Source organism: Platalea leucorodia (genome assembly GCF_965183815.1).
Source record: "Platalea leucorodia genome assembly, chromosome: 2".
NCBI classification, from domain to species: Eukaryota; Metazoa; Chordata; class Aves; order Pelecaniformes; family Threskiornithidae; genus Platalea; species Platalea leucorodia.
This window is the reverse complement of record NC_138824.1, coordinates 128,834,854-128,859,764: the sequence shown is the minus strand read 5'-3', so window position 1 is coordinate 128,859,764 and position 24,911 is coordinate 128,834,854. Positions and strand designations below refer to the sequence as shown.

The 24,911-nt window shown below is 43.9% G+C and overlaps 2 protein-coding genes across 11 annotated transcripts in view; one reads left to right on the top strand and one right to left on the bottom strand.

Annotated features, from left to right (window-relative positions):
* The window catches only part of POLQ (DNA polymerase theta), a 63,636-nt gene extending 50,977 nt beyond the window's left edge, over positions 1 to 12,659 (top strand). For 3 of the 9 annotated variants that reach the window (XR_014230375.1, XR_014230377.1, XR_014230378.1), the window contains 4 exons: positions 777 to 930; positions 2,708 to 2,823; positions 6,697 to 7,003; positions 9,636 to 12,659. Coding sequence is in view for 3 of the 9 variants with exons in the window: in XM_082331818.1 (XP_082187944.1) it covers positions 777 to 930; positions 2,708 to 2,823; positions 6,697 to 6,810 (384 nt within the window). In the remaining 6 variants the exon portion in view is untranslated. Of the gene's footprint in view, positions 1 to 776; positions 931 to 2,707; positions 2,824 to 6,696; positions 7,394 to 8,819; positions 8,980 to 9,635 lie in introns of those variants that run through there. The other 6 variants (XR_014230374.1, XR_014230376.1, XR_014230373.1 and 3 more) reach the window with 6 other exon arrangements.
* Positions 12,660 to 15,917: 3,258 nt separating this feature from the next.
* STXBP5L (syntaxin binding protein 5L) overlaps positions 15,918 to 24,911 on the bottom strand; it is a gene marked incomplete at both ends in the record, with an annotated part of 204,450 nt that continues 195,456 nt past the window's right edge. For both annotated transcript variants that reach the window (XM_082331864.1, XM_082331865.1), the window contains 6 exons: positions 15,918 to 15,959; positions 17,036 to 17,256; positions 17,620 to 17,731; positions 20,270 to 20,435; positions 21,404 to 21,758; positions 22,722 to 22,967. In XM_082331864.1, coding sequence (XP_082187990.1) covers positions 15,918 to 15,959; positions 17,036 to 17,256; positions 17,620 to 17,731; positions 20,270 to 20,435; positions 21,404 to 21,758; positions 22,722 to 22,967 — 1,142 coding nt within the window. The remainder of the gene's footprint in view (positions 15,960 to 17,035; positions 17,257 to 17,619; positions 17,732 to 20,269; positions 20,436 to 21,403; positions 21,759 to 22,721; positions 22,968 to 24,911) is intronic.

Genomic DNA, 24,911 nt, shown 5'->3' with positions numbered 1-24,911 from the left:
GTAGTTGAAAGGGAAACAAGGAGACTTTGAAAAAACTTTTTTTTAGGTGATTTGGCTATTTAATCTAAAGGATACTTTAGTGTGAAGCTTTGTAGATGCACCTTCTGTTCAACTTTAAAATCATATTAAAGACCAGTTAATGAATTATGTTCACGTTCATTTCAGCTTCCTCATAACTTTTTGCACACATTTCAGCTCTAATCAAAGAGAGAAGAGCTTTTGAATACAGTTTTCTTGTCTGAGGAGGGGATTAGTAGAGAGGTTGCTTGTGTGGACAAAAAAAAGGCATTGTGTCATGGTGTGGTCTGGTGTGGTTTTGCACAGCTGTAGTGCTCTGGCAGTAGACCAGATTATTAGTCCATGAAGTCCAGCTTCTTGCCTTTGGTTATACATTCCTGATGGTTTTGAAGATAGGCAGAAGTGTCTCATGATACTTGGATTAACTGTGAGATTTTTCTGCTCCTCATGGAACTGTTACCATGTGTATATGCTTCTCCCTCTTGTGGCTGGTGACTCTTGCAGGTTATTACCCTTGATATTAATTAATTTTAAATTTGTGGAAATCCTGCTCTTCTCAGTCACCTGGAGGAATTTTGTGTCTGAAGCAAGTCTACAATGTCTCTTCCTTTCAGGCAGATAAAACAGACTTTTATGTGGAGGTTTTACTACACCTGTATTTGTCCATGTGTTTATTATTTTTAATGAAGTACATGTGGCATGTTGGATTTGATTTTTTTTTTTTTGGGTGGGTTTTGAGAAGGACTATCTCTGTTTAGGCAGAGCGACAGGCTGTGAATACAACTGTTCAGGGATCTGCTGCAGACATTGTCAAAACAGCCACTGTGAACATTCAGAGACGCCTAGAAGCTTTCTCCTCTGTGATCAAGTCCCACGGACATCTGGAGAGCTCCTTCCAGAGAGATAAGACTGGTATGCTCTCCTCTTCCTTGCACACTAGAGCAAAACTTTCAGTGTTACTAATTAAAAAAAAAAATTGCCTGCAAAAAAAAGTTAGGGCCTTTGGGCTAGGAGTGGGAGACATTTCCTGACAGTGGTGAATTCTGTGTTTAATGGGAAAAAAAGCCATAAGGAAGGGGGGAGAATGTCTGCTCAACACACAAACTAAAGCAAATGCTGTGATCGGATCAGAAACCCCAATTGCCTCAAAAGAGATCTTGAAAAGCTTGGCAGTGGGAGTTCGTATGTGATATGGTCCATGATGCTACCACAGAATTGTTCAAAAGTAGGAAGGAGAAACTGAGCTGATACTCTGGCTTGAAAGGCAGTGAAAAGATAAAGTGGAACAACTTCTAGTTCCAAAAACACATTTTTTTTTGTTAGAATTAAGTCTGGAATTTGTTGACTGGAATTCGATGTACAGAGGCCCCACAAGAGTATTCTATGAAGCAGTTAGCAGCATAAATTTCTTCTGGCTGCAGATAGCAAAGCTGTGCTGGGGTACTCATTCCCAGAGGAGTGCTATGAAGACTATTTTTTAGCATAATGTAGACATTGTTTTGTTCATCAGTCATATATTTTTAGAAAGACAACTTAAGGGATGGAGTGCTGTATTTCTTTGATAGTTCTTATGCTTCAACCTGAAACATGAAGCTGTCTTAATATGAAGAGTCTGATTTGTAGGACTGAGAAGGAAAACTAAATAATTAATTGCCAAACCTCTAAAGATATGTCAGGGAGTCTTATTTTAGAGAGACGAGATTCAGAGGTCTGCTATGAGTAGAAGGCATGTGCTTGGCAGAACCTCCCATCCCCTCCAGCAGCTGCTGACCTTTGGCCAGTGTAATTGTAGGAAGGCGAGTAGATGCATTTGTGACAGTTTTTCCTCTTCTGATACTAGCTGTTTCAAGAACTGGAATGAATTCTTTTTCATCAAGTTATAAATGTCTGTGCCATCAGAGAAGCATCCTGCGTCGTGTGGCTTCTTCAACATTGCTGCTTCGGTGTGAGGCTTGTGTGAGGAACTGATGATGCTGTGAAACCCTTCCTGTAGTTGTGAACTGGAGTCCTCCTGCTAGCTAACCTGAGAAATAAATAACTTTTGAGTCTGTGTATGTGAGGTTGTGTTTGTTTAATTTTTTTTAAAAGCTTTTACCATGGAACTGTTTGTTCTGTTTTATTTTTGTCAGGCAAGGCCTACCAGGATCCTGTTTTTGTCAGTTGCTTACTTGTTTATTCAAAAGCTGCTCTTTTTTTCTTTCCTTTTTTTTAATCAGGAGTGGTAGCTACAGTTTCAGATAGCTGCATTTGGGAGGAGGCTTACTGCCTTTTTAGACTAGCCATTAAAATGATTTTGGAAGACAAGCAGAATCCTACTTCATTGCCAGAGAGAACATTGTAAACCAACTTCTGAATAAACTTGACATGATTTTGTTTAAAACTTACTGTTAAAACAGATGGTTCAGGGGACGCAACTGTCTCTTGTTTCTGTTCTGATTCATATCTTTATAATGTAAGGCTGAAATGTTTATATCTAAAATGCTTTTCATTAACATTTTTCCCTCAGTAGCTGTACAAATATTGATAGAGTAGTAATGTTTTGTGGTTTTATCTGTAGGCATGGGCTTTTTAATTTTAAAGTTCCTCATGTTCTTTTTGTCAGCGTTAGGAATGTGTGAGAGTTTTTTAATGACAGGGAAAATGCCTGTGAATAATGGTATCTAACGAACTGTGCTCTTCACCTGTGTAGGAAGGCTAGCGAGGAAGAGAAACAGAGGGATGTTACATCCTATCAGCGGAGGTTTCTTTATCCTCCAACTCCATGATGAGCTCCTCTATGAAGTTGCAGAGGACGATGTCATCCAGGTACAGCCGTGCAGTTGCTTTTTCAGCTATCTACTGCATTATGATGTTTCAAACAAGCCTTCCTTCTAGGGGCTCAGCTTTTCTTCCCTGGATCCTCTCTTGCTGTGTCCTAAAAGGTCTGTGAAATCAATATTAAATTGGATGAAAGATGATGTTTGTATTCTTGATCCCTTTATTTTCAGTCTCAAGCCATCCCCATGGCTGAAGTTCATTTTTCCAAGGTGTGCTTTGCTACTTGTAACAGCAGTTTGTACAACTTCTCTGCAAGACTTGATGATTGAAGTAGCTTAATATTGTTGACAGGTGTATAGGGAAGTTTTCCCTCGTTTGGAGGTATTTTTTGCCTCTGTTTACACTCATGTCTTCTGGTGCCTAGCTCAGAACATGTATTGTGACAGCTGTGGTTTGTGCTCTGTGTAGGAAAAGGAGGATTCTGTGCTTTGGTACTTGTTTCCTCGTTCCCTGCCTACCTGTCTTTCTGGTAGGAGTGTTATGGTGCTGGTTAGCAGCACGATAGATAGATACAAGAAATGTGCTGTGTGGACTTAAGGTACCCGTCATGTGCATATGTGTCTCTGTGTGTGCTCTTCCACTGTGTAGGTGCTCCTGTGCCTGGGCTTAGTGGTGTCTGTGTGACAGCTTTCAGTGTAGCAAGCATTTTAGCCATATGTTGGCAGCTCGGTGTTTTCCCAAGTCCTGAGCACAAATGCAGGAAGGCTCCCAGAGCATGCTTCCATAGCTTGGGGGTGTCTTTTTCCCAGTTCTGTTCTGTGCATACACATCGTCAATGACAAAAGGCCATTTCCTGATGGCAAGCAGTAACTCCTACTCTGAGAGACCTTTCAGCAGTACTGAGTGGCCTGAGCATTTTTTTTTTAATTTCATTAAGAACAAAAGGTTTAATATTTTTCTCTTGAATCTCAGCTCAAGCTTCTGTTCGTTTTGCCAGCTCTGTTCAGACATCTGCTACTTCAATGTAGGCAGGTTGTTTTAGGGATGAAAAGGCTCCTAATTTTCTTTCTGTAGAAAACTGAAATCCCCTGAGTATAGGCTTTTACGTCTTTAGATACTGACTCCGAGTATCAGAGTGTCCCCAGAAGAACTGGGGCCAAGTGAGTGGATTTGCTTATTGTATTATATTTTTTCATTAACAACCTCAACTTCAAGGACAATTATTACCAGCTTTTCTAACTTCCTTCAGATATATTTCTGTCCATAGATTTTCTGGGCAGTCACTTAAAACAGCATATGTACACAAGACATGTATCCTAGACTCAGACTTTCCTTGTATGTGTCAGATTTGCTTGGTTTTCAAGGATTTCTGTCTAGCTGAGACAACAAGGTACTTCTTACTCCTTTGATTAATTGTTTTTAGGGCCAGAAAGGATCTTTTTTTGTGATAATGTTGCCTGCTGTCCTCTCAGATGCACCATTAGAATTATCCTATAGTGGAAAGATCTAGGTTGGAAAGGATCTCTTAAAGTCTCTCCCTCTCAGGCCCCACTCAAAGCAGGGCCTGAATTAATTAGTCCTTTTAGACTACAATATACCTTTTAGTAAAAAAGAAGTGAGCATTTCTTGGTTTCTGTATTGGTGAGGGTTTTTTTGATCTTACTGGCACTAAGGCTTTATTATACTGTAAATCATGTCTTTCTCGGCTGCAACAGCAATTTTTATTCAGACGCGTTAGTTGGGTGACGTGCTTGATGCTGGCTCTAGCTTATTTTCAGCTGCTAAAGTATGCAAAAGAAAACTAAAAATATCTTTCCATATATCTAGGAATTTGTGTTCCAGTCAGAGTATCCTTACAAATGATTTGTAAGAGAAACAACGCTAGTGATTGCTCTGTTTTCATTTGCAGTCTATCAGTGAGCTAGCTTGCCTCTTTTAAAAAAGACCACATTGGGGTAATACCTGTTTTTTCTTGTGCTAAAGGCGTGAAATGCCTGGGGCATCAGGGCTTTCCTAGTCTGTGCAGAATGTCAAAGTGAAGGCAGGGAGCTTTCAGAGCTTATCACAGCAGCAAGACTGTGATAATATGGCCAAAGATGGTAGAGGGAGGCTTGACCTTCTATCTGTTGAGCTGACCCTGGCAATGAGGAGTCAGGTAGGAACATAAAGGTATGGACTAGATTAGGAATCAAAGGGTAGGTGCTTTTAAACTGCTTGCTTGTTCCCAGCATCATTGCATTTATGTTTTTAAGATGGCCAGTATTCCTCCAAGCGTGTTTTAGCTGACCATTGAGAACCCTGGAAACGGTGCTCTTTGCTTAATGTACAGGAAATTCAGAGCCCAAAGCCCCCCGGTTCAAGGGCGTTGGCGCATGTCCCATCTCATCCCATCAGCTTTCCCAGGAACCTCACGCAGGTTTTCGTGTCTCCCCTGCAGCTGCTGTCCCTTGTTCTATGTGCAGCAGCCCTAATCTGATGTTCCTCGCTGGTGGTGTGTGCTGGACCCGTGAGCGTGCTCAGAGAATCTCCCTCTGTTCATGTTTCTTTTGAAATACTTGGCCCCAAACTTGATCAAGGCTGCAGTGGTTTGAATAGAGTGGAAAATTGATGTGTGTGTCACACAAGCAACATTTTCTTTTTCTGCGTTCCAGAATTGCATTTGCTTTCTTTCTCGCAGCAGTGTGCCTGTTCAGTTTTTAATCTCTGATAACCCCATTTTTTTTCCTGCCCAGGCAGTTATTTTTCATCCTTATTTTGAACCGTAGATTATTTCTGTCCTGCTTCTTTCTATTCTATACTTGTCTGTGCTGAATTACATCCTATTTGAAAGCATTTTTCTAGGTTATCAAGATCATTTTGAAATGTGGTATGTAAGGGCATAGGGTTTTGGAAGACAGATCTCCCCCTAGTTCTTAATGCTGTTGTAAACTCTTGTGCTTTGATCTCCTCAAATCCCCTTCTCCATTCCCCAGTGAAAACTGTGGAGGAATGTCTACTGTGGGTACCTGTGAGGGAATTATGAAAATGCACGGAAGGGTCAGAAAGCTTGAATAGTTCGTAGGCTGACACAGTGGCCTCTAGCTGAGATGAGGGATCACAATAATTTCAAAGCCTCTTTTCATTCTGCTGTGGAAGGGTTTGTGGGGCGGGTGTGCATTGAAAGATTCACTCAAATAAGCAATCAGGATAGGCTGGACTCCATGTGTGTCTTGGGGTAGGAAAAAAGAGTCCTTTTATCCAGGGGCAGGTATTTAGAGTCAGGAAAAAAAAATCCAGTCTCTTACAATCCAAAAAGTCACAGGCAAAAATATCTTCTGGTTGCCTAACTGTGTACTTAAATGAGTGTTTTCTTAGAAATACCTTTGGAGGGCAGCAAATGTTGGAGTTGCCTCAACAAAATAGTGAAGGGGAACCTGGGTGGTATTTCTAGCACCTGCATTGAATGTGATTGCTTTCCCAGAGGTTTGTAGTTTGTGTTTCACAGAGTGCCTCTCGCCGACACAACGAGGAGGAACACAGTTCTTTGCCTCTGGTGTATTTGCTTTATGTCTTGCTTTCAGTACATTGAAGTTTTCAGAACAGACTCCACAAAACACTTAGAATTATGCAGCTGGGTGAAAGGAGACTCTGCAGGACTCTCAAGTGTTTAATGGAAACTTAATCTTGCCTCTTTTCTAAGTAGCCTTAAACAGTGCGGAACCAGTCACAACTCTCTACTGCATAAAATGTTACTGGCTTCATACAGTTTCTCCATTCATAAACCCTAATCAGGATTAAAATGTTTGGTTGCGTTCCCGTCAGTTGTAAGTCAGTGCAAATAAACGCAGGAGAGGACTCCAGGTGTCCGGCCACCTTGGCTATTGACAGACAAACAGAGCACTGAAGTTACGTGTACATCTGATGTTTTGCATTTTCTTGTAGGTCGCTCAGATTGTCAAACATGAGATGGAAAACGCCATCAAACTCTCAGTAAAACTGGATGTTAAAGTGAAAATTGGACCTAGCTGGGGAGACCTGCAGGACCTGGAGCTCTGACATGAAATGCAGCTTTCTCGCATGTGGTGAGGTGGAAGGCACCATGGACGGGGCAGGGCAAGGGCCAGCGCAGCGCCAGACCTGCGTGCAGTGCGATCCTCCTGTATTGTGTTTTTACACACGTCGTTGCAAACTGCCTTCTGAAACGTGTGGTGGAAGCTGGTATGAATTCACCAAGCCAAATCCTTCAAAGGTCAGACAGCGCAGAAGCATGTTTACAGAACTGTGAAATTATTAATTGCTAAAAGCACAGTATTTAAATGAATTCTGTTAAAATATGCTTGATCTTGTAATTTAAAGCAAAACCCCAAAGCCTAATGAATTTATTACATATGAAATGAGCTGGATTATTTTATTAAAACAAGGCAGAAAGATAATTTGGCAGTTCTTGTGTGTAATTGGGTATAGGACAAAAAAATAAGTCATTGTGTTTGCACTTAATGTTGAATTTTATAGTCCTCTGCTAGGATCATTTTGTACTGAATTCTGCTGATGATATTCAGGTGCCAAAATGGCTTTGCAGCTGGCTGGATTGCTAACTGAGCAGCTGTGCAGCGTTCACAGTGAGGGGAACCGGTGCTTGGTTGACCTCTGACTTCTAGGAAACCATTTTGATGACTGACTGTCATAATTCATCCTACTGCTGCCTTGCAAACTGGCCTTGAGAGGGATAGTGTTTGGACTCTCTTATAAGTAACACAAAATCACAGCAAAAACATTCCTTTTCAAAGAATGAAACTCAACTTATTGGTTAAAAACTTAAAGGCAATTCATATTTTTATGAAGAAAAAAAAAAATCTCAGGCTGGCCAGCTGAAGTTGACAGCCTTGCTGGTGTTTGAGGTCTGGTGGGTTAGAGAGGTGTCGCCGAATGGTGGTGGGTGACCTGTGGCTCTTCATTCAGAGACCCATCTCCTAGGGAAGCCTCTTACCCTGCCTGTTGGTAGCCTGGCTAAAAACTGCTCAGATTTCTCCTGTGCTTTGCTGCAGCGTCTTTGGCTCCATCCCTGTGATCAGGCAGAAAGTTTTTCTGGGAGTTTGGGCTTGTCAGGCTGAGCTGATCCTGCGAGTGACTCGGGTCAGCTGCCGGGATCAGATGCTTCAAAAGAGGGGGCAAGGAAGGACCCCGCGGGGAATTAATCTGCCACTGTTTGGCGTTCCTGTCCTCACTAATACCTTCTGGTCTGGCTAAACCTCACATCACATGGTTTTGTTTCCCTTCCAGATGGTTGCAATGGTTATACAAGTTCGGCTGTTTTTGTTAACTTCATACAATGCCTGACCTTGAATTCTGTTATTTACATTGTGTAGCCCTTATATGTTACAAGAAAGGGAGGACAGGTGCCTCCTGTCATCTTCTTTATGCCTCCAATTATTTTATCATGTCTTGTGTTCTGCAGTTCCTCCCTAATGTAAACATCTCCATCTTTCCATTCTTGCCTCCTATGAGAAATTTTCAAGCCCCTAATTATTCTTTCATTTCTGAACTTCTGCCGGATCCTTTTTAAAAGAAGTGTACTTTTGAAGTTGCTGTTATAGCCTGATCTGAGAGGATGCATACTTGGCTTTCAACAGCCTGATAGCGTGCTTGAGCTTGTTAACTTCAAATGTGCTGCTTTTGGCGTGGCCATTACCCTGACATCAGAAGTACCTGGCACTGAGGTTTCAAGAACACGGTGAGTTTTAAAAGATGTTAACGGGGCCTGCGCACAAAAGGCCGCATCCTGGACTCTGATCCACCACCTGCCTGTTGTGCAGCAAAGCGGGCATGTGGTATCGAGCCAAAGCCCCGGGCGAGGATGCCTTGACTGCCCTTCTCAGCACCTACCTGGCCTTCTTTCCTGTTTTGGATTGCACTTTACGTTGAGACTTTTTGTCTCCTTCCTGCCTGCTCTGCGCTGTGGTCTTCTACCACATCTGCCACCTGATGGCTGAGCTCTTCATCCACAGCATTCGGTTGATAGACAGTTGTTTCTTTTCTTAGCTTATTAAAGCTTTTGTTATTACCAGATCTGAGCCTCGGCACCCTGGCGTCTGACCATTTGTGTGCTCTGCCTGTGAAGATGCTGGGTTGGACTCATTATCAATTCACAGGGCCTAATGATTTCCTGTCCCTGGGTCTCACGCGGTGACACACCTGTGCTGTATTTCAGGCCTCACCAGAGCTGCTGTAATTTAAGTTGCTTGTTCTTTGGTACATTACAAGATTTTCCTCCCGCACACTCTCGTTAGAATTTCAGAAGGATGGATCTCGTGCGTATTTCCCAACAAGCTCTCTAGACAGGGGTGATGCTAATCAATAAGGTGATGGACACAGAACTAAACCTATTTTGCTAAACAAACTCAGGGAGTTCATTTTAATTAAGCAGTAATTTGGAGCAAATGAGAAGACAAAAGGTGGCCACTGCTCTGTAAGTGAGGCGGCTGTGGCATTTGAGTCATGGTATTAGAACTGGCTCTGAGCTGTTGGCTGATTGCTGCTATTTACATTCCTTAATTCCTTCATTCTGAGACTAAGCAGGGCAAGCAGAAGAGGACTTAGGTCAGGTAAGCAGAGGCACTGCTTACAACTGTGCAGAAGAGGGTACCTGCTATTTTCTGAAGTTGGTAAAAGGACATTGGCTGCTCGCATTACTTATTTTTGCCCGTGGGCCCCTCTCCCTGCACCTCTGACGGGCTGAGGCCTGTGTTTAGTTGGAAACTGGGCTTTTTTCTAGTTCAGGTCCTGATAACCAGAGTGCGGTTTACTCTCTGTAGACAGGATGGGATGCATCTCGTTGTGTTCGCTCTCTGTTCCTCAGCTTGTTTGTGTCTCTCTCTTTGCAGTCCTCTCCTCCCTTCTGTTAGTTGCCACTGCACAGCACGTGCAGTAACACGCATGGTCTGGCAGCCCAAGAAGACGACGGGTGAACGCTGCGGAAGGGATAGGAGCTATGTTTGTTACAGCAGCTTTGTCCCTCGGTGTGCACAGAGCTGCTGCTGCAGCCTAGTCCTGCCTTGTGTCCTGCGCTGCCCTTGCCTGGCTGCTGCACCAGCAGGTGGGTGTCTGGCTGCTGGAAGAAATTGGGTTGGGACCCCGTCCTGACAAATAGCCGTGGTCACCAGGAAAGCCTTGCCTTCACATCATGTGAACCTGTCTGACCCAGCTCCTCGCAGGGAGAGCCCGTCCCCTTCGGCTGCCGAGCAGCCTTGTTCCATCGGTTCCTATATCCTTTCTGGTCAAAAAAGACTCAAATTTCAATTTGGCTTACTACTGGGATGGGGCAGAACTTCCCCAGACGCGGTAGCAGGGACTCCTGCCACTGATGTTTGATACAGCTACTCGGTCTTTTTCCTCACGTGCAGACCACAAGCTTGTTTTGGCTTGGTCTTTCTGCTGCAGCTTCCCTTCTCTCCCTGCCTACTGAAAGTGCTCTGTGCACTTTTGTGTAGCTGGGCAGTGGTGGGAGAGAGGCAGGTGACAAACGATGACACACACCTAATCTGATCTGGTTTGGTCCTTTTGCCTTTTTCCCATGCCATTTGTATTTCTTCAAGAAGAGAGTTGTAGACTTTTCCCTGCTGTTTTTTCGTATAAATCCATAGCTGAAAAGAGGGAGCTGGAAGCTCAGTAGCTTTGGCTGACGTTCTTGAGCCTCTCCTGGCAAAGCAACTCAATCATGTTGGCAAGTGGCCTTAAACAAGCTCGCTTCTGCCCTTTTGAGATTTCAGCTTATAGGTGACTGTTTTTAACCTGAAGTGGAAGTGGCGTAAAGGGCGCTCTCAGTCGGCTGAGAAGTCCAGGTAACGAGGCTGCTGTTCCTGGGGACTGGTGGTACGACTATGAGCGCCATGGGAGCTCCCTGCAGGAAAGCATAGGAACGTTAGCTGGGGTCCAGGTTTCGTCCCTGCCTGAGCTGCTGGAGGAAGGGAGGCGGCCTTCCCCACGCCACCAACAACCGTGGCTGCATCTGCCGTGTTCCTGAGTGACTGAGTAGTGTCAACGCCAATCAAAGGCTTTATACAAACCACACACCTTCAAAATACTATAAAGAATCTAGGAGTAGAGGTTGAAAAAAAAAAGAGAGGTCTACACCAACTAATATCAATTCTTTCCTTTATTTTCTTTCCCTCTTTTTTTTTTTTTTTTGGTCGTTACTGGGGACTCGAAACAGCCTCAGTTAAAGATGCCTTAGTTTTCCCTTTGTGACGCTGATTTAGGATACCTGTGGAAACAGGACATGGTTAGCGCAGGAGTGGGTGGTTCACCCCAGATTAGCCTTCGTTCTGAGAGACAGGTAATGACTCGTTAACAAACCCCACACATATTCTGTCCACATTTCTGAATATTGGTTGCTATTTAAAAAAGTACAATGTTTGATTTGTCGAGTTAATCACAAAACAAAACACATGAATGGAAACACTCATTTACGTGACTATTGCTTATACACCTAAGATGACGAGTTGACTACAAATGGCCACACGTAGTTCCTTAATGAGAGAGAGTGTGTTCTTACTAAGACCATGCCAAGGCAAAAAAACATTCAAGACTGAAAGATACTGTGCTTGAATTCACCTTTAGGTTATTGAAAATGATGTATGGGGGGCTGGGGTATTCAAGGGGCATAATTAAATGAAATCTGGCTTTTTGCCTCTGTTACAATACACACAGTTTATAAATGGAGGAGTCCTGAGGTTGAACACAGCTCTTCGGTAAGCTGCAAATGTTTTCTTCTTCTTAAATTGTATACTGAAGAAAATATTTTTGTGTGCACATCTTCATTACAGTGCACACATTGAGATGTGAAAGGGCTTCTGTAAAAGGAGTATGTAAACTGTTTTAGAGAATTTCTATATGTGATAATTTTATGCAATATGTGTAGTAAATAGAGTATTTCTGTTAAATATTTGTGTAAGAAGCTATATTCTGGTAATAGAGGGAATGTCTAATGTAAATAGCTGAACTGTAGGACTGTAAAAAAATTTAGAAAACAGGTAATTATACAAAACAAAACCCGATTTTCAAATTTTCCTTTATCTTGTCTTTTAAGTCAAGATTTGAAGCTTAAGTTAAAACTCTAGGAATGGATTTTTTTTTATTTATTTATTTTAAATAAAATAGCTTGTACTTCATTGAAGACTTGCCAACTCTGAAAACGTATAAATAATCTAATTTAATGTATTTTCTCTGCATATTCTGTCTACCTACAGCTCTAGGCATAAGATTAAACACACCTGGTCAAACCCAGAGGGGGGTGTGTGCTGTTGGAAGCTCTGTGTGGCTGCTTTCGGATGTGTTGTGATAGAGAGCTCCTGTAAAGAAGAATGTGAGGGAACAGGGTGCCCAAATCAACAAAAAGCATTTTAAATTGAACAAGTATTTCCAGCCAATCTGGTCTATTGTAACTGAGGATTGCAATGTTGAAGATACCGCTAAGGTTAGGGTTTTGCTTGAGGTGGTGCTGTCTTAGTGGGAAAGGTGAAAGCACGTGATTTCATCGTCCGGCGACAGCTCGGGTCCTCCGTTTTCTTACAGCAGCTCAGGTCAGATGCTGCGCCCCTTGCTCAGAATGCTGCATCTTTATGCCTTTCCCTAACAACCTTCGGTAGTGTTCAGGTCAGGCCTTTCAAAAATCCCACACTCCCCCTCATTTCACAATAAATGAACCAGGCAAGAGTTTTTCCTCCCTCATTGAAGTTTTTAAGTGAAGTTTTTTTTCCACATACATGGTAAATCTTGATAGAAAGCATTTAACAGTGTGCACTAACAAACTTATACAACATATACATTACATATATATATTTATATATATAGAATGTTCTATATACAAACATATACAACTTTTTAGGTCTCTACAGACTACAAGAAAATTGTTAATTATAGTCACAAGTGGTGAACTTAACAGAAATAGTAATTTGTAACTGTCTGGAAATATGTAAAATATGTAAGAGTGGAAAGCAAGATACAGCTGTGACCTGATGAGGAGTACTAGAGAAAAGTTGCTTAGAAGTTTTAAGTATTAAAAACTCTAAGTTTGAGGGATGCTAGATTCTCATTTCTCCGTTGCATAAAAATGCAAATGGAAATCTACTGGCAGGTTTTTTTTTCCCCTGGTGTTAAGCTAGAGACTGTTGGCAGCCAAAGTCAGTCAGGCATTGTGTAAAAGACTTGTTGAAGACACTTTCCTCTACGGGCGTGCTACAGTGATTAGCAATTAAAAGTTGCTCTTATATTTTTACATTTGATTCTCAAACGAGCGAGCAGGCCACTCCAGCTCCAGCCTGAAGACGCTTCCACTGACATCAAGGTAATGGGGATCTTTGCAGTATTAGCACGGGGTACAGCAGAAAACTTACGCAGGATGGGTAGCTGCTTTGTCATCAAAGTGAACCAACTGCTGCCTGAGCACCACGCGCTACTGCTGACCCGGCTGCCTTCCTAAAGGCTGACTGCGTTACACCAGTTCGTAGTGGAAACTGGCCCCGTAGCCTGCGGGTGCACAAGTGCCAGACTGGAACTGGTGATGGCCTTTCCATCTGCGCTGGCTCAGCGCAGAAGCAAGCGTAGAGCTGGGTACAGAACAAACACCGGTGGGGCGGCCTTGGCTTGGTGTTAACGAAGCCTGCGTAACTTCTCTGTAAAAGCAGAGACAGCAGGAAGAATAAGGGCTAGAAAGTTGGTTGGAGGGTTTGAATGATCTGCTGCCCCAAAGGATTTTGTTGCCCAGACACCAGTGGTTTTGGAGTATAGACCAGAGCACAGGCAGAGTGAATATACATTTAAACAGAAGATAGAACTGTTGTTCTCATGTTTACTTATTTCTCATTCTAGATGCCCGGTTACAGTGATGCTTCCTCACACACGCGAGTGGCCAGTTCTCTGACCTGGCTGCTGGAAGGAATTCCCCAACCCAGTTCATATTGGCATTGGAGTGGTGAGTTTGCTGTTTCCTCACACACACAGGCATCCACTCAGGTCACGGACAACTGCAATTCCTTAACTCTCAGCAGAAAACTAGGCATTGCTTGGGCTTTGACCTTTTTCCCAGTAATTTTCTACAGTTTTCACAATTATAGTACAGTTTGTCCTGTGACAGAGAGGAACTTGTGTCTCATTCCCACTTGAGCTAGACCTGTCAGGGCATCATTTTGATTTTGCCCATAGAGAAATGTAAAAATCCTGTGAAGCACAACATTCCTGTTGTGTTACAATGTGGATTTAAAACTTAACACCTCGAATCTGTTCTAATCCTTTAGAACAGCTAAAGGATTTAGAACAGATTAGAATAGATTTAGATTAGAATAGATTTAGCTGCTTTAGAACAGCAGCTGGGATGACAGTGAAGCCAGACTTCTGGACTGTACAATTTGCTGGGCTCCATTTTATTGTGAAAAAACGAAGGATATGGGAGAGGCATCTTTGAGAGAGATCATCTGACCACTGGGATGATATAAACACCAGTGAAGTTAAGATCTAGTTAGGAGGGGGACGCTGCCTGTCTGCATCAGTGTCCGTCAGGACTCCTTGAAGGGACAGAGGATGTCACTCTTCTTGTACAGAAAATTTTTAAATGCCGCTTTTCCACCTTTTCCTCACTTTCCTTTTCTAATTTGAAACTATGTCCAGGCATGTGAAAACAAGCCTTCAGTGCCTTGTTTCCAAGCCAGTCTGGAAAAGTTTCTAACCTAACAGTTGCCCTGTGGGGCAGTGAGGCTCCTGTAGGCTGCCATGACTGCAGCACACTCACGGACTAGGAGTGTATTCGCGTAGACGGGCAATAGGTTCTACTTACTGATCTCTTCTGTAGCTGCAGGTTGGAGAGTTTTCTGCAGAGTTCACTGTAGAAACCAAACAAGCCACTTTGAAGCAGAAGCAATTACTTTTCGCAGTGTGAGCAGAAAATCGATTGCCACGCACCCGGGGTGTCATTTTATATATGTGCCAATTCACCGCTGTATGTTGACAATTGTTTTTCATGCTCCTCCCCTGGCCCATCGTTTGGTCTTGCTGCTGTGGTCTCTCTCCCCCAGCTTTAGGGGGGCTGCTGTACAATTTCCTTAGCATAATTTAAACTGACCACTTAAGAAAAATCGCTGCTCTCCAAGCTGCTAAGCAGCTTCTATGAGCAGAACTTGACAGGACTCTCCAACTTGTAGCCCTGCGGTTTCCCATCTTGCCTTTCCTAACTTGAAGAAGCGATTTCCTAAGCTGGCTCTCTATTCCTGCTACTGAGAAATAAGGCAACCAAGTGGTACAGACACCACGGGAATGAAAAATGCCACAGCCCCCTTCAAGGACAACTGAGATGAATCCAGAGCACATTTTAAAAAGTACAGATAAGGATGACATGTCATGTGCTCTGAATTGCAAATAAACCATCTATGCTCATGTTTTAATGACATTTCAGATAGTGCCTGTCTAGCTACTTGAAAAATCTGTATATTTTGGGCATAGGATTTTGAAGTTATTTATTCTTCTGGTAGGAGTTAAACAGCACTGATTTCAAGCAAGGTTTTTCAAGGGAAATAAATAGCAGATAAGAAAATGCAGCTCAACTCATTTTTATGTTGAGGACAGTAGCAAACATGCTTGAAATGTACTGGCTTTTTGTAATGTCACTTTTAAAAAATAAAGATTTTTGCCATTTAAGTATTTTTTTTTCTCAGAATAGAAATAAATCCCATTTTTCTTCGGTCACAACATGCTTTCTTTTTTTTTTTTTTTTTTTTTTTTTTTTTTTTTAAGATGTCAATTAGTCATGCAAAGTTTTATAAGTGCATTAACATTCGAGTTTGTACAGAGTATTTTTAACCAGACGCACTCCCCACAGTTCATACCTACAGCTTCTGAAAAACTACATGCCACAGTGATGGTTGAGTTCCTTTTGGAAAAAAAATCGGCTACTGCATGAGCCAGCTGTTGGCGTAAGACCCACATGACTCTAGCTTCCGTCTCACGGTCCGGAAAATTTCTCCTTGACTCCCACTGTGATGAATCCAATAATAGTAACAGGAAAACATCTTCTAGGAGAAAAAACTGTCTCTGGCCAGTGACTGGTAGATTTGGGAATGAATGTTGCTTCCCTGAACCGTGTTCTTAATAAAGCCACAAGCAGCTTCTTTGAAAGTCTAAAACTGATACCACTTTTTGTCCTTGTATTTCAGCATCACCTACAGAAATGGGAAAACAAACAAACAAACAGATATAAAACACTGCTCTCCATATGAGGTATCACACATAGGCCCATTAACTGTCACAACCTTCTCCTTAAGTAAAAAAGGAGGAGCAATGCAGTACTTTACTAACAGTGTCATCAGGTCTTGAGTCCACTGAGACCTTGTATTTCACTTCATAATTGTTACATTAAAAAAAAAAAAATTGTTACCTGCTGTTGCTATTCATGAAAAGATTTTTCCTGAGGAGCTTTCACTACTTTTCTTCTGCAAAAAGTACAGAGCTATGGGAATAATAACCAGGAACTTGCTTTTTACTCCTATAGAAAGAAGCTTATATATGAAGCATAGTAGATATGCCCTGAATATATCAACTTTTTGCATTTCAGGGCATGTTCTTTCTGCGTATTTTTACCTCACCCTTACAAAAGCCAATAAAAATGTAAAGGTCTTGTCCAGAGATGTGATGCAGGTTAAATGAAAAACATGCATTTTGGGAAGTATTCTTTAATGTTGTTTTATCTTCAAGGAAAATCACTTTAGTTGATTCCCAGCCTTAACAGCGTGGGATGGAAGAGCTTTCCATTTCCAGCTCGAAGCACAGAAGCCGTCTATTCCAGGCAAGCCCTATTCTATGTAACTGTACCACAGTGTTGTACTAGAAATGTTACCCTCTTCTTCCCAATAAGATCTGTAAAAGTTCCTGTATACACATCCACCTACCTGTTTTCTGCCCTACTGCATAGATGTGCCACACTAAGTGGCTTAAAAAAAAATCATAATGAATTAGTGAGAAAGGCGAGAGATGAGAAGTGCCATGTTCTAAATTCAGAGGCTAACAATGGATGCTCATTTATGAAAACATGAAAGGAAGGGGTGTGCAATGGAAGTTTATATTTGGCATTCTCATTGTTTGGGAGCAGGAAAAATGGCATCAGTTAACGTGAGCACCCCTAAAATAACATGACGAGGTGAATGGGGAGAACCATACTTGGCTTTCCCAAAGGGAAGCAAGGGCTCAGTTGCAGGGTTGACGGTTCCCAGTTCTGGGTGTGTGGTGCTGGGGCCCCTACCTCATGCGCGTGTTTGGAAAACGCCTCTGCGCTGGCCATCATGCTCGCTGTCTTTTCGTCCAGCTCTCCCAGTTTCTGTCCTCTCTCATCAAGGGCAATGCGTGCACGAGTCAAGTCCCCAATGACTCCTCCTGCGGCTCCTCTCACGCCTTCAATTCCGCCTGATCCAGGGATGTGCTGGGCAAGACTGCGAGAGGCTTTTCCTGCCGTGGCCTCGCCAACTGCAAAGAAGAAATGCAAAAACGGACGGAAATAAGTTCCTGGCCGTGGCTCTGTCAGTGCTTCTCGTCCTCGAGCTGCAGCCTCGCAGCAGTGATGCCACTTGACGTGCAGATGGCATGTGTGGAAGATTTTGCTCTGTGCAGCAGCAGCAATCTACCCCAGTCGCTCAAAAGAAGCTGCCAAGGTGAAAGAATCATGGGAAGGCAACTGAGGAACCTCCCCTTTCTTCACAATGTCATCTTTATTTTTTCATGTGTGATCTAAATCTTGCGTACCACTCCATTCCTAGATGACAAGGGTAGGGGACCCCAGGAATTAATTTCTGCAAAAAAAAAAAAACCAACACCCAATAAATTACTTACAAAGCTCCTCTCTGTCAAAAGCTTGTCCGCTTCCTCCAAAAAGTCCTTTGAGAAAGCCTCTGTTTTGGGCTTCTGGTGTTTCCACAGGAGTAAACAAATCCCCAAGCATGTCCTAGCAAAGTCAGACAAAAGTCCATGTGAAAAATTAGCGAGGTGAAAGCAGTTCTAGGTGTTTTCTTTCTTTGCATTAATGAGCCACATGCATTGGAGCTAATCAGCTAGTTTTAAAAGAGCCTGTTGTGTGAACAGTATTGAGTACGTAATATTTGTGTTTAATGACAGGCAAATACTTGGGCTAACTAGATTCACTCATGCTTTCAAAGGGGCTTGGTTTGTTACTGCCCAGTCTTAGCTTCATTACCACAGAGAAAAAAAATTTGTAAGCAATACAGAGTGAAAATACCAGTGATAAGATCACATTTTTCTTAGAAACAGCAGAGACAACACTATCATTGAATAAACAATTTGTTGTGAATTATGTGTTTGGCTTCAGTGGTTATCCAGGCAAGCGGGGCAGTCACTCTCGGCTTTCTCTTTATACCATACCTGAGTTCAGTGCTTGCTAGCAGTTCAGAGAGTTTGGTTGTTGGTTTTTGTGGTGGGGTTTTTTGTTGTTTTTTTTTTGTTTTTTTTTTTTTTTGGTTTGTTTTTTTTAACAAAATCCCATCACCTTCCATACAACCCACCCTGTTACCGTGCATGTTGGCAGTGCCATCAGTAATGCTAAATAAGCATGCCTGTTGAAGGCACTGTCATGGTGCCCAGTCTTGGAACAGTCAACCCAAACAATCCGCAGGCTCAGATCTATTTACAGCAGTACTAGGAAAAGTGGGCTCTCTGGAATAAACCGATAAAGGGTGCAGCCCCATTAGTGTTTGAAACCAGTGAGGCTGTGTGCACCGAGAACAGTTGCTGCCCTGTTGCTCAGCTCTGTGTTTGCTCATCCAAGCCCCAACAGGCAGAGGCAGCTGTTGGGCTGCGCAGAGCACTCGGCTCCCGGGAGGCCGGGCGCTAGGACAGCGCTGTGACTCACTCACTGCGCCTCTGCGCAGTCACCAGCCCTGGGGAGAAAAATTACTGCAGCCCTTCCAGCCTAAGTGGAGGCTCTCATGCAGCCTGGCTTTGATTTCCTAGGTAGCAGGTGATACTGGGTCATCTGCTTTTTGTACACACACAGTGACCGTGCAAGCCTTTTACTGTCCTCTCTGCATAAAAGCCAAGATAGCAGCAGCCACAGTCCAGCAGGACAGAGAAGCCAGGGCTGCGTTTCCCTTTGGTTGGTTGTCGTATGATGCTATTAAGGTTAATAAAAACCATCTAGCTTGCAGCCGCCTCTCACTATATTCTAAGATACATTGATCAAATCTTTTGATCATTTTAAAATTGGTTCCCTGCAAAATAATCTCCTCTCTGATGCGCTTGTGTGCAGTGCTCGCTCCTGACAGTGCTTTTTCAGACTGGAGACAGACAGTGCTGTGATGCGAGTTGAGCAGCTCAGCACGTTATTCTCTAGGGCATAATGAGTGCTGGCAGGACCATTTCTTTCACATTTCTATCCTAGTTCACTGCTAATTATATAACCTAGGACTTATTCCCCCTCTTCTTTTTTTCCCCTTTTATTACTCATGTTTCTCCCTGTAACCTCTCACAATTCCTCCTCTTCAGTAAATGACATTTTAATTTGCATTTTCATTGTAAAAAAAAAAACAACCTGAGCCCAAATCCAACATTGTAAAGACCTTTTGCTCAAAATAAATTATTTTAATTAGACCATTTCTATAACTACTGTATTGTAATGTACAATGGGAGATGCTTTCCTCATGTGGAAGAAGGGGAGTACCAATTACTGGAGTAAAAACAATGGTAAATAATTAAAAAATATATTAAAACAGAGCTTATTTTTTGATACTAACCACACTGGTTCGTCTCATGCTCCCACCTATCTACTGAAAGCTGTAGGTATTAAGATATTTTTAGAGTTAAAATAAAAAATGATAAAAATATGGGAAGGAATGCATGTTTTCACCGAGGCAGTTGCTGTGTGGTTGGATGCATGCTGGTACCAGCTGCTGTAGCTGCTCTCCATTGGTAGCGTCCCCTTCTTTCCCTTCAGTCATTTTTAACAGTTGGTCTTTCATAGGGTAGGACTTTGAGAGAAGCAGGCTGTGAAGAGTCCCATTTGGGCACAAATCTGCCTCTGTACGGAGCCAGCAGAGATCGCAATTGCATGCAGGCGGGCGGTAGGCCTGCGCCGGGCGTCGGGGCACAGCAGCAAGGTGACGGTGTCATGAAAAAGTCCAACCAGCACCAGAGCTGCTGACCTCTCTCTGCTGCTTTGGCCTTCAGCCGGGGCAGATGGAGAGGCACGCGTCTGTCCCGCTCCTGCAGCACAGTCTTTGCTTCAAATACTAAAATCTAGCAATAAACACGTGGCAATTGACATCTGACGAGTCGGGCCGCCCGCCCGCCCGCACAAGCACAAAGGCACCAAAGTAAGGGTTTGAGCCTGGAGGTATTTAAAAGACGGGTAGAGGCGGTGCTCAAGGACATGGTTTAGTGGTGGACTTGGCAGTGCTGGGTTAACGGTTGGACTTGATGATCTTAAGGGTCTTTTCCAACCTTAACGATTCTATGATTGTATGAGCCCTACCTGCAGATTGTCGCACATCTCCTGGCTGTACGTCAGGCGCTGGATCTCTGTGGGAGAGCTGAGATACAAAGCTTGCCCTTCGTTAGTGAAACAAAAGGTCCGCGCTATCCGCATGTCTGTTACCGGCAAATAGTTGATGTCCAGCAGTGGGCGAAGGCTGGGCAAGCTGAAGAGAAGCAGAAACCTAGGTTAGTCACCGGTTGCCACATGTGGTACACCTGCTCTGCGGCTGCATTTTAAACCAACATTTAAGTTCATGCTTTTCATAACTGGGATAGTTAAAGTGCAGCTCTAAGCTGAAAAATTCTGCCATAAACACGCTGCCTTCCTGTCATGCTCTGCCTCCCTGCATGGAGAAATTTCAGCTGCCTTGCCGCAACGACCCTTAGGCTTCTGCTGCTGTCGGGATTTGGGATCTGCGTGTGACACAGCATGGCTCGTGCCTCGTGGCTGGGCAGTTTGCAGGGTAAGGCCTGCCCCCAGTTACCGCATGGGCGGCTGCGGGAAATGGCACAGCAGGGCCCGGCTTGCACCCTGCAGACAAAGGCTCCAGCATCGCCTTTGCTGTCCTCCAGCTTCTCCTGGTTCACCGTTTTGGACAGCACTTTCCAAAATTTAAATGGCCTGGCTGGGGAAAGGGGGTGCAGCAAGGCGAGAGCAGGACTACAGGGCTACTGCAGTCAGCTCAATGGTGGAGATGACACGGAAGGGAAACCAGGTGCTCGGAGCAGAAAATCTTCCGAAACGGCAAGAGTGGGACTTGCTGCTTCACACTGGATAAACAGTACCCTTTCTACACCTGACTTTTTCTATACTCCTCCATACCTGACTTACCATAACTGAGCAAAATTATCAGTGCTTTCTTTTATGATAGTTAAAAATCAAGAGCCATCAATTGTCATGGGTGGGGATCACGATGAAATAAAGGAGTTTGCTTTGCTGTGCGGTGCCTTAACTTCCCATGTGGAGGCAGGCCAAGCAATAGGTATGGCAGTGGGGAAGGCAGGGCGTTAAATGCACCCACCAGGGAGTTAATGCAGAGCATCAGACGCCCTGGAGCAAACACAAGCGGAACGTGACGGCACTGTGCCACCTCTTTGCTTAGTTTTGCCACAAGATTAGTTAGATAAGTACCTCAGTGTCATGATGTGCCCATTGGCACAAAAGCACGCCAGACAGACGCTGTTACAGAGGGTGACCACATCTGCTCGCAATAAAAAGGACGTTTCGGTGATGTTGTGGACATAAAGACATGTTTGGGAAGGCAATGAGAAGACTTTGGCTTGTTTTTCTGAACAAATGACTGCAAATTGATGATCACCCATATCCTGGGAGGAGGAAGGGGAATGCATGACAAGTTTCCTTTTTCTTGTTTTTTCACCATCATCAGCACTGTGTGGGTCCCTCCATACTTCATATGGTGGATGTGTCAACGTCCCCATGCAGTCCAAGCACGCGAAGGTCAGCACGGCTCCTTTCAGTGTCAGAACTGTGCCTGCAAAATATAATTTCCTCTCACTGGCACTGGCACCACAATTAAACTGGTTGTCAGTACTGTGAACGCGTGCGGTGTAGCTGACATTAAGCTTCTGTAAACAGAGCAAACAGGCTGATCTAGCAAAGGTGACAGGTCTTCCTTGCTCGGTTCTTTCTGACCACACAAGAAAGTGAACAAACACACTGCCAGTATTGAAAAGGTCTCAGGCAGCCTATATCAAATAATCTATATAATACATGCTATTGAATACCATAGAGATAGCCTGTTGTTTTATCTCTACATTATACTAGTAAGGTATTTATTCCCCAGCAGTAAAATTTCTCTCCTTAGTTGGGTGACCTTCCAGCGTTGTTCTTCTAAGCAAACCAGGGGTGGGAAACCTCTGTTCCTCTGCGTCCTCTGATTTTTGTCATTATTTTACTTTAAACATACTAAGCGCACACTGCCTCTCCTCGGACCTGACCTCTCTCAGCCCTCTGTTCTCTCTGCTACACCATCTGTCACTCATTCAGCCAAGGATCTCTCCTGGTACATCAACCTGCCAACATTTTTGTTTCCTTTCCTGAACCACCTTCTGCTTTGCTGCGGCTTTCTGATAGTAAGACAGCCAAACTGTTCACAGCACCCCAGACAGGACTGCATCAGAGCCGTACACACGACTGTCATTTCACAATATGAAGGAACGCTGCTGATTTCCCTTTCCTCACAGGAAACATGTAACTTTGCCCACGACGCAAGGTAATCTTCAGAAATAACACAACCAAAGTGACTCAGTTCATGAAGCTGCGGGTCTCTCACGAGCATCTTTCTTTACCTCTGTGCCCACTATGTAGTGAGCGACCATGGCTTGATACACGTACTGAGAAATTTCTGCCCAAAAGGCCATACAAAATCATGCAGTTATTCCCCCCATTGTACCAAGAAGACAGACAAAAAACAGGAGAAGAGCTGCACGCTTACCACTTGGCGACACCATGACTGGCTCTGACTGCCGTAAATCGTCACTAGCAGGCAGATTAAGGGAGAGGATTAAGACCATACCAAGGCCCGTTCCGACCCAGAGACAGGGCGAGACAGCGGAGTCGTTCTTTCGGGCAAAGGACTCCATGAAGTACAAAGCCGTGATTGCCTCCTTTGAGTCCCTGTCGATACTGGACACGCTGGAGCTTCGGGAACGGCTGAAGGAGTTTTCCCTATTTTCTGCATAGACAAATACAAGCAAACAGGCATAAGTTGGCAATCCTAGAACAGGCACAAGCCTGCAGCAAATACAAACTCCCTGTAGAGTACAGAAAATACAGAGTTTTCATAACCTGAGCAAACATTCTGATACTAGCACGATACCAGCTTGCTGCCAGTGTATAAATAAGTGTGGAAACTGCTGTCAGACCTCATCAGTTAGATCTGCATTAGAAATAGCTGCTTATCATGGAGATTAGCATAGACTAATTAGAATTTACAACAGCCTTAGCTCAAAGGACTTGTTCTAAATAGCATGAAATAATTTTAGACCCATATGTTACCAATGCATTTAAAATTAATCCATGTATCTCATTGCTGCAGGACACGAAGGAGACGCCATTACCAACTTCAGAGCACGTGTCCTTTGCTCTGCTCTGGTTTCCATCGCTAGGACCTTCTAGCACTGCGTTCACAGCCAGCGTTTATTGTCAAGGTATTAATAATTGCTCTCTGGGGAAAAGACACCCGTTACTAAATTGATCCCAGCATCCAAAACGTCTCAGGGTACAAATCAACTCTGGCTTCCCAGGGAGCGAAGTGAGAAACCTGCTCCGTGCCCTTGGTGACAACGGCGTAGCGAGCTGGCACTGTTCATCTTTCCACCTAAACTTTAGCAGGCAACAGCGAGAGCCAGCTGGAGACAGAGCTGTACTGTCCTCACTGCAAATGCATGGGTACGGAGACACTCTCTGAGCTTTTCAGGGAGAAATAGCAACGAACCGGGTCTGACTGCTGTAGGGCTAAGGATGTCTGTCTTGCTTTGCCTAGTGCCAGGCAGCAAGCACGAAGCTGCGCAAGGGAGCTCCTGGCATTGGCAGGAGCTGTCAGTGGCAACACGTGGAGCCTATAAAGCAGACTGAGGCGAGAAAGCTACCGAAGAGTAAAGGAGCCAGAGGGAAGAAGAAAGTAGGGCTGGCTGCTAGCACAGTCTTTGCAAAACAATTTGTGCCAGTGCTGCCGTCTACCAACCTGGAGTCAAAGATAGGGCCAGATCATTGGAAACCTCACATGCTCTTCTGCAACAGTAACAACTAGAGGACCAGGAGGTTCTGGAGATGGAGAAATAGTTGAAGCTACTGGACCAGAGATTAAAAGGCTCACTTCTGACCCTCTCGTTATGAAGTAGGTCTGTGTCTGGTATGAAATTATTCTTCTTATAGCTCAGAAGAGAGAGCTGTCTCTTCAGAGCCAGTAGAACTGTCTAAAAAGAGGAATGCTTTCTGCCACGGTTGAAGAATAAAATTAGAAAAGGACTTTCTCAAGCACTCCAACTAAAAACTGGGCTAATCCTCATGTTGTGTATATGGGTCCTGCTCTCCAGCAGAAGCAGCAGTTTTGCTGGTGAATCTCTTCCTCAGACAACGTATTGCAGCATTGTATTCCCCTACCCAGATGACTCTGTGCAAACTGCTGAAATTGTCGTCTTCACAGCAACTACCTGGGAAAGACTGGAGAGAACCACGGCAAAGCACTACTGGAGCCACAGCAAGAGTTACCACATGTGCTACCTTAAAAGCTGGCACACAGGGATGGGGGCAGATTCTCCTGCTGCTCTTTCACCCTTGGCCCAGCCTCTGTTCTTTGAGGGCATCCGTAACTTGTCAGGTGGGAGCTTCACAGGAGAGCCGTCCCTGGCACTGCAGTCCCACTCTCATGGAAGAGAACCGTACCTCTGCTCGACTTCCGAGCACTGCCTTCTCCTCACCCCGTTTCACCTTCTTCACGTAGGCACTGTTGTAGCTCTCTAGTTCTGGCTCGGTGCTGCTAAATATATCTGCATAAAACTGGGATTGTTTATTCATGTGCAAGCACAGCTTCTAATACCTTGAGAATTAGTGTCTCCCATAACCCCAAGCACTTTGTACTTCTGCAGTGGACTGGTTGGCCCAGCTCCTTCCTAAG